Raw genomic sequence first — 14150 nt, forward strand, 5'->3', positions numbered from 1 at the left:
GTGGAAATGTAGTGTTTATATTTTCTGTGAAAATCCAACTTTCAAGGATGATAAAAACATAGATACCATACCATTATCTTTTTTTTCTTATGGTACTTCTTTAGAAATTCCTCATATTGTTCCAATTTTCTATAAGAACCTTTAAGAAAATAAGAATTCACAGTATATATATTATACATATGTACCTCCTCTAAAAATAAAATTTTAAATACTTTAAACAAATTATATACAAAATTATTCAGTGAAATCAACTAGCAATTTGGTAAGTATATGTTAATACACACTGTTAGCTGAATGAATAATTGGAATTATTATATAAAGTATATCTTCTGTTTCCTTTTTCTGAAATACCATGTTCCAACTAACATGTCTGTGGCACTTACTCCTATGTCTAAACTGTTATGTCAATCCCTTCTCCTAAAAAAGTCCACATTTTTCTTTTTTTTTTTTTTTTTGTGAGACGGAGTCTCCCTCTGTCGTCCAGGCCGGAGTGCAGTGGCGCAATCTCGGCTCACTGCAAGCTCCGCCTCCCAGGCTCACGCCATTCTCCTGCCTCAGCCTCCCAAGTAGCTGGGACTACAGGTGCCCGCCACCGCGCCCGGCTAATTTTTTGTATTTTTAGTAGAGACGGGGTTTCACCGTGTTAGCCAGGATGGTTTGGATCTCCTGACCTCGTGATCCGCCCGCCTCGGCCTCCCAAAGTGCTCGGATTACAGGCGTGAGCCACCACGCCCGGCCCACATTTTTCAAATAGCTCAGCCACTTACACTTGGTTGTTTCATGGGCACCTTAATTTCAATAAAGTGCAGTACTGTGGAGCAGGGCACAGTGAGACAATATGGGGGGCTCTGAAGTCAGATAACCTAGATAGACTTGAATCCAAGTTCTGATATCTACATATTGAGGACTATATATATAAAATTACCTTTTTTAAAAAACAGAAGGAAGATATGAAAGGATATGTTCATACTTTGTTTACTTGTGGGTATTTTATTTCATTACAAGACGAATTTATACACACACATGGGTGTCTGTGTGTATGTGTGTATGCAAGCTATATATATGTGTGTGTGTTTTTATATATACATACACAGAAGCTATATATAACTTTTATACATTAAAAATATAAACTTAAAAATTTACAGTTTAAATATGAAAGTTTTAAAAAAGTTAATTTAATAGAAGTGTATTTAAACACATCTTCAGAATTACACAAATCTAAGTTCAAAAAAGAATATTAAATACCAAAATAACATAATGAATCTAATACCTAAAAACACTTTATAAGTACAATTAGTATCATTTTCAAGACTTATATATATGACAAATTTGCCCATTAAATCAAGAATAAGACAAGAATAATTATAAGTATTTAAAACTATTCTGGAAATGTTAATACAATTAGATAAGAAAAATGTTATACAAATATTGAAAAGAAGTAAAAATTATCATTACTTGCTGTATGCTTTGTCATTCATTCAGCTATTCCATAGTGAATACCAGCTACCCCTAGAAACTAGCCTGAGAGCCCATATAGGTTAACTATCACCCCTTTTACTTTCAGTTTTAGATATTTCTGTTCTATCCTGACCCTTAATGATATGTTTGTTTCTAGTAAGAATATTAGTTGATGCAATCTTGCTCTCCTGTTTTCCTAATACTCTGTACCTCCACTCCAATTTAACAAAAGCTTAACAGTTTAACAACTGTTTTAATTAAGGCTTTGTTTTAGTAATACTTCCTTTGAAACCACATATTTATGTTCAACTAAAAAAATCTGTATTGAACCATTTTGAAATTAAGAGGTTTTAAAATAAAATATTTTTAATATTTGTACCTTAGAATTTCATTCTTTATGAGATTACACACACACACACACACACACACACACACACACACACACACAGAGACAACTGACCATTACTTTACTAACACAAAAAATAAGGACTGGCCAGGTGCACTGGCTTATGCCTGTAATTCCAACACTTTTGGAGGGTGACTCAGGAGGATCACTTGAGGCCAAGATTTGGAGACCAGCCTGGGAAACATAGTGAGACTCCATTTCTATAATAGATAAAAATAAATAAGGCTCACTTGTCTCAGAAATCATGCTTTTCCACTTAAATATTTCAGAGGTGTGGTTTTGCAAAATAAGTGAATATTCCTTTAATTTTGATTCCATGATCAAAAGTGCTTCAAATATTCGAGGAACATTTTCCCATAGGTGTGTATAAATTGAAACAAATGAACTATCTTCTTTTATTTTTTTCAGAGCGCATGACCATTTATCATCATCTCTAAAATGGATTTCCCTTGGCCAATAATCCTGCAAAAAATGTGAAAGAGAGAATATAGCTTAAGTCATTTTTAATGAATTTAAATAATAGAGTTCAAAACCAATAAGCTATAATTGAGATTTTATTCCACAGCATTGTTTTTTATCACTTTTTAAAAATTTGAAACAATCACAAACGTCAGAAAAGTTACAAGTCCTTTACTAAAACTATTTTCCTGAATCATTTGAGAATAATTTGCTTATATGATAGCCCATCATCCTTTAAAACTTCAATGTATATTTCCAAAAACCAAAAACATTCTCCTACATAATAAATGCAACCATTAGAATCAGGAAATTGGCACTGATACATTATTTATATTTAATACAAAGACTCTATTCAAGTTTCAGTGGAACCAATTATGCCCTTTATAGCAAAAGAATCTAGTTGAGAATAAAAATGTTAAGTTTTGGCTTCATGTCTCTTTGGTCCCTTTCAGTCTATGACAGTTCCATAATATCTGTGGGGAAGGGAAGGGGGAAGATTAGAAGAGATAATTTTAACTTATTTTCATTTTTTTCTAGTTTTATTAAGGTATAATTGACAAATTAAAATTGTAAATATTTATGATGTACAATGTGAAGCTTCGATAAATGTATACACTGTGCAATGACTGCCAAAAAGGTAATTAACATATCCATCACCTCACAGAGTTTATGTGTTGAGAACATTTAAGATCTACTCTATTAGCAATTTTCAAGTACACCATACATTATTATCAACTGTAATCATCATGCTGACCAATTGATCCCCAGAATTTATCTCTCCTGTCTGAAACTTTGCACCCTTTAATCCATTTCTCCCTTTCTTTCACAAGCCCCAGTAAGACTCCATTCTACTCTCTGCTCCTATGAGTTCCATTTTTATACATTCCACTTATAAGTGAGATCATGCCACAGTTGCCTTTTTGTGCCTGGCTTATTTTACATAGCATCATGTCCTCCAAGATCATCCACATTGTCAAAAATAGAGAGATCTCTCTTTTCTTTTCTCTTTCTCTCTTTTTTTTTTGTTTTTGTTTTTGTTTTTTTTTTTTTTGAGACAGAGTCTCGCTCTGTCACCCAGGTGGAGTGCAGTGGTGCGATCTTGGCTCACTGCAAGCCCCGCCTCCTGGGTTCACGCCATTCTCCTGCCTCAGCCTCCCGAGTAGTTGGGACTACAGGCGCCCGACACCATGCCCGGCTAATTTTTTGTGTTTTTAGTAGAGATGGGGTTTGTGTTATCCAGGATGGTCTCAATCACCTGACCTCGTAATCCACCTGCCTCAGCCTCCCAAAGTGCTGGGATTATAGGTGTGAGCCACCGCGCCCTCCCTCCCTCCTTCCTTCCTTCCCTCCTTCCGTCCTTCCTCAGCCTCCCAAAGTGCTGGGATTATAGGTGTGAGCCACCGCGCCCTCCCTCCCTCCTTCCTTCCTTCCCTCCTTCCGTCCTTCCTCAGCCTCCCAAAGTGCTGGGATTACAGGCATGAGCCACTGCACCTGGCCCTTCCTTCCTTCCTTTTTTTTTTTTTTTTTGGAGTCTTGCTCTGTTGCCCAGGCTGGAGTGCAGTGGCACGATCTTGGCTCGCCACAACCTCCGCCTCCCAGGTTCAAGCGATTCTCCTGCCTCAGCCTCCCAAGTAGCTGGGATTACAGGCACGCGCCACCATGCCCAACTAATTTTTGTATTTTTTAATAGAGATGGGGTTTCACTATGTTGGCCAGGCTGGTCTTGAACTCCTGACCTCGTGATCTGCTCACCTCGGCCTCCCAAAATGCTGCGATTACAAGCATGAGCCACTGTGCCCAGCCTCTTTCTTAAGGCTGAATAATATTCTATTTTGTGTATGTGTGCATGTATACACATGCACACACACAAAGAAAATGTGTTCTATGTATATACAGCCACACACACACACACACCTCATTTTCTTTTTCCATTCTTATGTTGAAAAGCACTTAGGTTGATTCCATATCTTTCTTCCACTTGATCGAATTGGCTATTGAAGCTTGTGCACATGTCATGAAGTTCTCATGGCATGGTTTTCTGCTCCATCAGGTCATTTAAGCCCTTCTCTCCACTGTTTATTCTAGTTAGCTATTCGTCTTTTTTTCAAGGTTTTAGCTTCCTTGCGATGGGTTAGAACATGTTCCTTTAGCTCAGAGAAGTTTGTTATTACTGACCTCCTAGAGCCTACTTCTGTCAACTCATCAAAGTCATTCTCTGTCCAGCTTTGTTCCATTGCTGGCAAGGGGCTGCGATCCTTTGGAGAAGAGGTGCTCTGGTTTTTAGAATTTTCAGATTTTCTGCTCTGGTTTCTCCCCATCTTTGTGGTTTTATCTAACTTTGGTCTTTGATGTTGGTGACCTACAGAAGAGGTTTTGGTGTGGATGTCCTTTTTGTGGATGTTGATGCTATTCCTTTCTGTTTCATAGTTTTTCTTCTAACAATCAGGTCCCTCAACTGCAGGTCTGTTGGAGTTTGCTGGTGGTCCACTCCAGACCCTGTTTGCCTGGGTATCACCAGTGGAGGCTGCAGAACAGCAAATATTGAAGAACAGAAAATATTGTTGTCTGATCCTTACTCTGGAAGCTTCGTCCCAGAGTTGCACTTGCCTGTATGAGGTGTCTGTTGGCCCCTACTGGGAGGTGTCTCCCAGTTAGGCTACACAGCAGTCAGGGATCCACTTGAGGAGGTAGTCTGTCCATTCTCAGAGATCAAATGCCATGCTGGGAGAACCACTGCTCTCTTCAGAGCTGTCAGATAGGGACGTTTAAGTCTGCAGAAGTTGTCTGCTGCCTTTTGTTCAGCTATGCCCTGCCCACAGAGGTGGAGTCTATAGAGGCAGTAGGCCTTGCTGAGCTGCAGTGGGCTCCACCCAGTTCAAGCTTCCTGCCCACTTTGTTTACCTACTCAAGCCTCAGCAATGGTGGACACCCCTCCCCCCACCAGGCTTCAGCCTCACAGATTGATCTCAGACTGCTGCACCAGCAGTGAGCAAAGTTTCATGGGCGTGGGACCCACTGAGCCAGGCACAGGAGATAATCTCCTGGTCTGCCAGTTGCTAACACCATGGGAAAGGCACAGTATTTGGGCAGGAGTGTACTGATTTTCCAGGTACAGTCTGTCATGGCTTCCCTTGACTAGGAAAGGGAAATTCCCCGACCCCTTGCGCTTCCTGGGTGAGGTGATGCCCCGCCCTGCTTTGGCTCACCTCCGAGGGCTGCACCCTCTGTCCAACCAGTCCCAATGAGATGAAGCAGGTACCTCAGTTGGAAATGCAGAAATCACCCGTCTTCTGCATCAATCACATGGGAGCTGTAGACTGGAGCTGTTCCTATTCGGCCATTTTGGAACTGCTCTCATCTTCAATTTCTTTCATCAATGTTTTACAGTTTTCAGTGTATAGAGCATTTACCTTCTTATTTAAAAAAATTTTTTTGCTGTCAGAATCTGCATTTTATTTTTTATTTTTATTTTTGTTATTTTTTAATTTCAATAGTTTTGGGGGAACAGGTGGTTTTCGTTACATGAATAGGTTCTTCAGTGGTGATTTCTGAGATTTTGGTGCACCTATCACCCAAGCAGTATACACTGTACCCAATGTGTAGTCTTTTGTACCTCACCCCCCGAACCCTTCCCCCAAGTCCCCAAAGTCCACTGTATCGTTCTTATGCTTTTGTGTCCTCATAGCTTAGCTGCCACTTGTAAGTGAGAACATACGATATTTGATTTTCCATTCTTAAGTTACTTCACTTACAATAATGGCTCCAACTCCATCCAGGTTGCTTCAAATGCCATTATTTGGTTCCTTTTTATGGCTGAGTAGTATTCTATGGTATATGTACACCACATTTTCTTTATCAACTTGTTGATTGGGCATTTGGGCTGGTTCCATATTTTTGCAAATGCAAATTGTGCAGCTATAAACATGCGAGTGCAAGTGTCTTTTTTATATAATGACTTCTTTTCCTCTGGGTACATATCTAATAGTGGGATTACTGGATCAAATGGTAGATCTACTTTTAGTTCTTCAAGGAATCTCCATACTGTTTTCCATAGTGATTGTACTACTTTACATTCACACCAACGGAGTAAAAGTGTTCCCTTTCCACCATATCCACATATATATATATATTATTTTTTAATTTTGGCAATTCTCACAGGAGTCAGGTGGTATTGCACTGTGGTTTTGATTTGTATTTCCCTGATAATTAATGATGTTGAACATTTTTTTCATAGGTTTTTTGGCCATTTGTATATCTTCTTTTGAGAATTTTCTATTCATATCCTTAGCCCACTTTTTGATGGAATTATTTCTTTTTTTTCTTGCTGATTTGAGTTCCTTGTAGACTCTGGATATTAGTCCGTTGTCCAATGCACAGTTTACAAAGACTTTTTTGCAACTCTATGGGTTGTCTGTTTACTCTGCTGATTATTTATTTTGCTGTGCAGAAGACTTTTAGTTTAATTAAGTCCCATCTATTTATCTTGGTTTTTGTTGCATTTGTTTTGGGGTTCTTGGTCATGAAGTCTTTGCCTCTGCCAATGTCTAGAAGGGTTTTTCCAATATTATCTTCAGATCTTTATGGTTTCAGGTCTTAGACTTAAGTCTTTGATCCATCTTGATTTGGTTATTGTATATGGTGAGACATGAGGATCCAGTTTCATCCTTCTACATGTGGCTTGCCAATTATCCCACCATTTGTTGAACAGGGTTTCCTTCCCCCACTTTATGCTTTTGTTTGCTTTGTTGAAGATCAGTTGGCTGTCAATATTTGACTTTATTTAAAGGTTCTCTGTTCTGTTCATTGGTTTATATGCCTATTTTTATACCAGTACCATGCTGTTTTGGTGACTACAGCCTTATAGTGTAGTTTGAAGTTGGGTATTATAATGCCTCCAGATTTGTTCTTTTTGCTTAGTCTTGCTTTGGGCATGAAGGCATTTTTTTGGTTACATATAAATTTTAGGACTGTTTTTTCTAGTTCTGTGAAGAATGATTATGTTATTTTGATGGGAATTGCACTGAATTTGTAGATTGCTTTTGGCACTATGGTCATTTTCACGATATTGATTCTACCCACCATGAACATGAGATGTGTTTCCATTTGTTTGTGTCATCTATGATTTCTTTCAGTAGTGTTTTATAGTTTATCTTGTAGAGGTCTTTCATCTCCTTGGTTAGACATACTCCTAAGTATTTTTAATTTTATTTTATATTTTATTAATTCAATTTAATTAATTGTAAAAGAGGTGGAGTTCCTGATTTGATTCTCAGCTTGGTTGTTATTTGTATATAGCAGTGCCACTGATTTGTATACATTGATATTGTATCCTGAGACTTTACTGAAATCATTTATCAGATCTAGGAGCTTTTCAAATTAGTCTTTATCATCTTCTAGGTATATAATCATATCAACAGTGAACAGTGACAGTTTGACATACTCTTTACCTATTTGGATGCCCTTATTTCTTTCCCTTATCTGATTGCTCTAGCTAGGACTTCAGTACTGGGTTGAATAGAAGTGGTGAAAGTGGGCATACTTGTCTTGTTCAAGTTCTCAGAAGGAATGTTTTAAACGTTTCCCTGTTCAGTATAATGTTGGCTGTGGGTTTGACATAGCTTTTATTACCTTAAGGTATGTCCCTTCTATGTTGATTTTGCTGAGGGTTTTAATCTTAAAGGGATGCTGAATTTTGTACTCAAGAAAGCACTGGAGAAAAGGGAAAACAAACATGAAGGAATTAAAAATAAATACAGAATATGGACAAAAAAACTCCAGAGAAATACATATCATAAATAAAAATCACAAATTCTGGAATGAAAAACACACTTAGAAAAACGCAAAAGACATTGAAATTCAAGTTTCAACAATAGAATCAAACAAGTAGAAGAAAGAACTTCAGAGCTCAAAATCAAGAAGGCTTTTGAATTGACCCAGTCCAACAAAGACAAAGGAAAAATAATTTTTTAAAAAATGAACAAAGCCTCCAAGAAGTTTGAGATTATGTTACATGACCAAACCTAAAAATAACTGGTATTCCTGAGGAGGAAATCTGAAAGTTTCAAAAACTTACCTGAGGGAATAATCAAGAAAGACTTCCCTGCCTTGCGAGAAATCTAGACACGCAAACAGAGGAAGCTCAATGGACATCCAGGAAATTCATTGCAATATAATCATCACCTAGGCACACAGTCATTAGGTTATCTAAAGTCGAAACAAAGTAAAGAATTTTAAGAGCTGTGAGGCAAAAGCATCAGGTAACCTGTAGAGGAAAACCTATCAGATTAACAACAGATTTTTCAGCAGAAACATTATAAGCCAGAAGAGACTGGGGTCCTATCTTTAGCCTCCTTAAACAAAATTATTATCAGTTAAGAATTTTGTATCCAGCAAAACTAAGATTCATAAATGAAGACAAGATAAAGTCCTCTTCAGACAAACAAATGATGAGAGAATTCGCCACTACCAAGCCAGCACTAAAAGAACTACTAAAAGGAGTTCTCAATTTTGAAACAAATCTTGAAAACAAAACAAAACAAAACAAAACAAAATAGAACATCCTTAAGGCATAAATCTCACAGGGCCTATAAAACAATAACACAAAGAAAAAAAACCACGGTATTCAAGTAACAACTGGCATGATGAATAGAATAGTACCTCATATCTCAATACATTGGATGTAAATGGCCTAAATGCTCCACTTAGAAGATACAGAATGGCAGAATGGATAAGAATTCATCAACCCAGTATCTGTTATCTTCAAGAGACTCACCTAACACATAAAGACTCACATAAACTTAAGGTAAAGGGGTGGAAAATGATATTCCATGCAAATTCACACCATAAGTGCAGGAGTAGCTATTCTTGTATCAGACAAAATAAACTTTAAAGCAACAAGAGTTAAAAAAGACAAAGAGGGACATTATATAATGATGAAAGGACTAGTCCAACAGGAAAATATCACAATCCTAAATATATATGCACCTAAAACCGGAGCTCCCAAATTTACAAAACAATTACTACTATACCTAAGAAATGAGATAGATGGGAAAACAATAATAGTGGGGGACTTCAATAGTCCACTGACAGCACCAAACAAGTCATCAAAAGAGAAAGTCAACAAAGAAATTATGGACTTAAACTATACCCTACAACAAATGGACTTAACAGATATTTACAGAACATACTGGCCAACAAATGCAGAATATACATTCTATTCATCAGCTCATGAAACATTCTCCAAGATAGACCACGTGACAGGCCACAAAACAAGTCTCAATAAATTCAAGAAAATCAAAATTACATAAAGTACTCTTTCAGACCACAATTGAATAAAATTGGAAATCCACTTCAGAAAGAACCCTCAAAACCATGCAAATACCTGGAAATAAAATAACCTGCTCCTGAATGGTCGGTGGGTCAACAATGAAATCAAGATGGAAATTTAAAAATTGAACTGAACAATAATACTGACACAACCTATCAAAACCTCTAAGGTACAGCAAAACCAGTGCTAAGAGGAATGTTCACAGCATTAAATACCTACATCAAAAAGCCTGAAAGAGCACAAGAAGACAATCTAAGGTGACACCTCAAGGAACCAGAGAAAACAGAAACCAAACCAAACCCAAACCCAGCTGAAGAAAAGAAATAAGATGACAGCAGAACTAAATGAAATTGAAGCAACAAAGACAAGACAAAGATAAACTAAACAAAAAGCTGGTTAAATTATTTGAAAAGATTAACAAAATTGACAGACCATTAGCGAGATTAAGCAAGAAAAGAAGAGAGAAGATCCAAATAAGCTCAATTAGGAAAGAAAGGGGAGATATTACAACTGATAACACAGAGATAAAAAAGTTTATTCAAGGCTACTGTGAACATCTTCACACACATAAACTAGAAAACCTAGAGGAGATGGATAAATTCCTGGAAATATACAACACTCATAGATTAAACCAGGAAAAAAATAGAAACTCTGAACAGACAAATAATGAGCAGTAATATTGAAATGGTAATAAATAATTACCAACAAAAAAAAAGTCCAGGACAAGGTGGATTCACAGCTGAATTATATTAGATATTCAAAGAAGAATTGGTACCAATTCTACTGAAACTATTCCAAAAGACAGAGAAGGAGGGAATCCTCCCTAAATCATTCTATGAAGCCAGTATCACCTTAATACCAAAACTAGGAAAAGACAACAAAAAAAAGCTACATGCCAATACCTCCTTCTTTAAATTTATCCATAAGTATTTTTTCATGTTATTGTAAAAGAGATTGTTTTCTTGATATCTTTAATAGTTAATTGCTAGTACCTAGAAATACTACTCATTTTTGAATGTTGATTCCATGTTGTGCAAATTTACTGAATTCATTCAGTATTTCTAACAGTTTCTGGAATTTTTAGAGTTTTGTATATACAAAATTATGTTATCTGCAGAGACAATTTCACTTCTTCCCTTCCTATTTGGATGGTTTGTTTCTTTTTTTTCTAACTGCTCTAGGAGAACTTTCAATACCATAATGAATAGGAGTGCTGAGTGGGAATCCTTGTGTTGTTTCTGTTCTTAGAGGAAAACTTTTCCATTTTTCACTATTGATTATGATGTTAGATGTGGGCTTTCATAAACGGTCCTTATAATCTCAAAGTACATTCCTTCTGCAGCTAATTTGCTGAGAGTTTTTAAAATCATGAAGCAATGCTAAATTTTGTTACATGCTTTTTCTTCATCTGTTGAGCTGATAATTTTATTCTTTATTCTGCTAATGTGGTTTATCACATTTATGGATTTGTATATGTTGAATCGTCCTTGCATCCCATGAATAAATCCTACTTGATCATGGTATATGATCCTTTTAATGTACTGTTGAATTGGGTTCGCTTGTTTTTGTTGAGGATTTTGCCATTACTATTTATCATAAGAGATAACGGTCCACAGTTTTCTTCTCTTGTCGTGTCCTTGTTTTATCAGGGTAACCCTAGCCTCATAAAAAAAATTTGAAAGTATTCTTTCCTCTTCTATTTTTCAGAAGAGTCTGAGAAAGATTGATATTAATTATTCTTTCAATGTTTGGTAGGATTCATGAGTAAAGTTAAAGGGTCCTGGGCTTTTGTTTATTGGGAGGTTTTCAATTACTGATTCAATCTCTTTACTCATTATTGGTCTGTTCAGATTTTCTATTTTTCATGATCCAGTCAAGGTAGGTTGTATATTTCAAGGAATTTATTCATTTATTTTAGGTTATTCAATTTATTTGTATATAATTTCTCATGGTAGCCTACTATAATTATTTATATTTCTGTGGTATCAACTTCAATGTCTACTCTTTCATTTCTGATTCTATTTATTTGAATCTTTCTTCTTTTTTTCCCTTAGTTTAGCTAGAGATTTGACAGTTTTGTTAATCTTTTCAGAAAACACAATTCAGTTTTGTTGATCATCTCTATTGTTTTTCCAGTCTCTCCATTTATTTCTGCTCTGATCTTTTGTTATTTCCTTCCTTCTACTGACTTTGGGCTTAGTTAGTTCTGCTTGTTCTAGTTACTTGAGATATAAGTTAGATTGTTTATTTGAGAGTTTTTCTTAATGTAGGCATTTATTGCTATAAACTTCCCTCTTAGAAATCCTTTGTTGCATTCCATAAGTTTTGGTACATTATTTCCATTTTCATTTATCTCAAGATAATTTGATTTCCCTTTTGATTTCTTCCTTGACCTACTGGCTATTCAAGAGCATTTTGTTCAATTTCCAGTTCTCCTCCTATTACTGATTTCTAGTTTAATATTATTGTGGTCAGAAGAGGTACTTGATAAGACTTCAATCTTATAAAATTTGTTAAGACTTGTTTTGTGGCGCAATATATAATCCATCCTGGAGAATTTTCTTTGTGTACTTGAGAAAAATTTGCATTTTGTTGCTTTTGGATAGAATGATCTGTACGTGTCTGTTAGGACCATTTTGTCTAGAGAGTTGTTCAAGTCCTTTATTTCCCTATTAATTTCTCTCCATATGATCTATCCATTTTTGAAAATATGGCCTTAAAGTCTCCTATTGTTAATGTATTGCTGTTATTTCTCCCTTCAATTCTGTTAATATTTGTTTCATATATTTAGGTGTTCTGACACTGGGTGCATATATATTTACAATTGTTAGACACTTTGCAAATTGACCCTTTTATTATTATATGAATACCCTCTTTCTCTCTCTTAAAAGATTTTGACTTTAAAGCTTACTTAATCTGATAGAAGTAGAGCTATCCTAGTTCTCTTTTATTACCATTGCATAAATTTAATCATCTCTTCACCTTCAGTCTATGTGTGTCCTTAAAGCTAAAGTGAGTCTTTTGTATGCAGCATATAGCTGTTTCTTTCTTTCTTTTTTTTTTTGTTTAAATCCGGCCAGGCATGGTGGCTCATACCTGTAATCTCAGCACTTTGGGAGGCCAAGGCGGGTGGGTCACCCGAGGTTAGGAGTTTGAGACCGCCTGACCAATAATGGTGAAACCCCATCTCTACTAAAAATACAAAAATTACCCAGGTGTGGTGGTGTCTGCCTGTAGTCCCAGCTACTCAGGAGGCTGAGGCAGGGAGAATCTCTTGAACCCGGGAGGGAGAGGTTGCAGTGAGCTGAGATCGCACCACTGCACTCCAGCCTGGGTGACAGAGCAAGACTCCATCTCAAAAAAAAAAAAAAAAAAAAATCCAGCCAGCCACTTAACATCTGTTGATTAAAGAATTTAACCCATTTACATTTAAAGCAATTATTGACATGGAATAATTTACTACTGCCAGGCCGGGCGTGGTGGCTCACACTTGCAATCCCAGCACTTTGGGAGGCTGAGGTGGGCGAATTACCAGGTCAGGAGTTCAAGACCAGCCTGACCAACATGGTGAAACCCCATCTCTACTAAAAATACCAAAAATTAGCTGGGTGTGGTGGTGTGCGCCTGTAATCCCAGCTACACCGGAGGCTGAAGCAGGAGAATCACTTGAATCTAGGAGGCGGAGGTTGCGGTGAGCGGAGATCGCGCCATTGCACTCCAGCCAGGGTGACAGAGCAAGACTCTGTCTCAAAAAAAAAAAAAAGAATTTAATACTGCCACTTTGTTCACTGTTTTCTGATTGTTTTGTATTAGGTTGGAGCAACAGTAATTGCGGTTTTTGCCATCACTTTTAATGGCAAAAACCACAATTACTTTTGCTCCAACTTAATAGTAACTTCATTCTCTTCTTCCTCTATTCCTCTCTTCCTTTGTGATTTGATGATTTTTTAAATAATGGTACACTTTGATTCCTTTCTCTTTATCTCTTGTGCATGTACACAAGGTTTTTCCTTGTGGTTATATAAGGCTTACATAAAACATCTTACAGTTATTATGTTATATTTTGGGATGATAACAACTTCATATGTACCACATACAAAAACTCTACACTTTAACTCCCACTCTCACATTTTATGCTACTGATTTCACTATTTACATTTTATATATATTGTGTATCCATTATCAAATTATTGTAATAATTTAATTTTAATTTTTGTGGGTGCATGGTAGGTATATATATTTATGGGGTATATGAGAGGTTTTGATATAGGCATGCAAAGCATAATAATCACATCATGAAAAATGGGGTATCCATCCCCTCAAGCATTTATCCTATGTGTCACAAATAATTCAATTATACTCTTTTAGTTATTTTAAATGTACAATTAAATCATTATTGACTATACTCACCTTATTGTGCTATCAATACTTGGTCTTACTCATTTTTTCTAACTAACATTTTTGTACCTATTAATCATCCCCATCTCCCCACAATCCTCC

At 36.4% G+C, this 14150-nt stretch overlaps 1 protein-coding gene across 5 annotated transcripts in view; it reads right to left on the reverse strand.

Moving 5' to 3' along the window:
• FAM227B (family with sequence similarity 227 member B) overlaps positions 1-14150 on the reverse strand; it is a 284908-nt gene that overhangs the window by 251652 nt on the left and 19106 nt on the right. For all 5 annotated transcript variants that reach the window (XM_055362964.2, XM_063698984.1, XM_055362963.2 and 2 more), the window contains 2 exons: positions 2095-2326; positions 72-139 (listed from right to left, as the gene is read on the reverse strand). In XM_055362964.2, the coding sequence (XP_055218939.1) occupies positions 72-139; positions 2095-2326 (300 nt within the window). The remainder of the gene's footprint in view (positions 1-71; positions 140-2094; positions 2327-14150) is intronic.

The sequence above is a fragment of the Gorilla gorilla genome, chromosome 16 (genome assembly GCF_029281585.2).
Source record: "Gorilla gorilla gorilla isolate KB3781 chromosome 16, NHGRI_mGorGor1-v2.1_pri, whole genome shotgun sequence".
Taxonomy (NCBI): domain Eukaryota; kingdom Metazoa; phylum Chordata; class Mammalia; order Primates; family Hominidae; genus Gorilla; species Gorilla gorilla.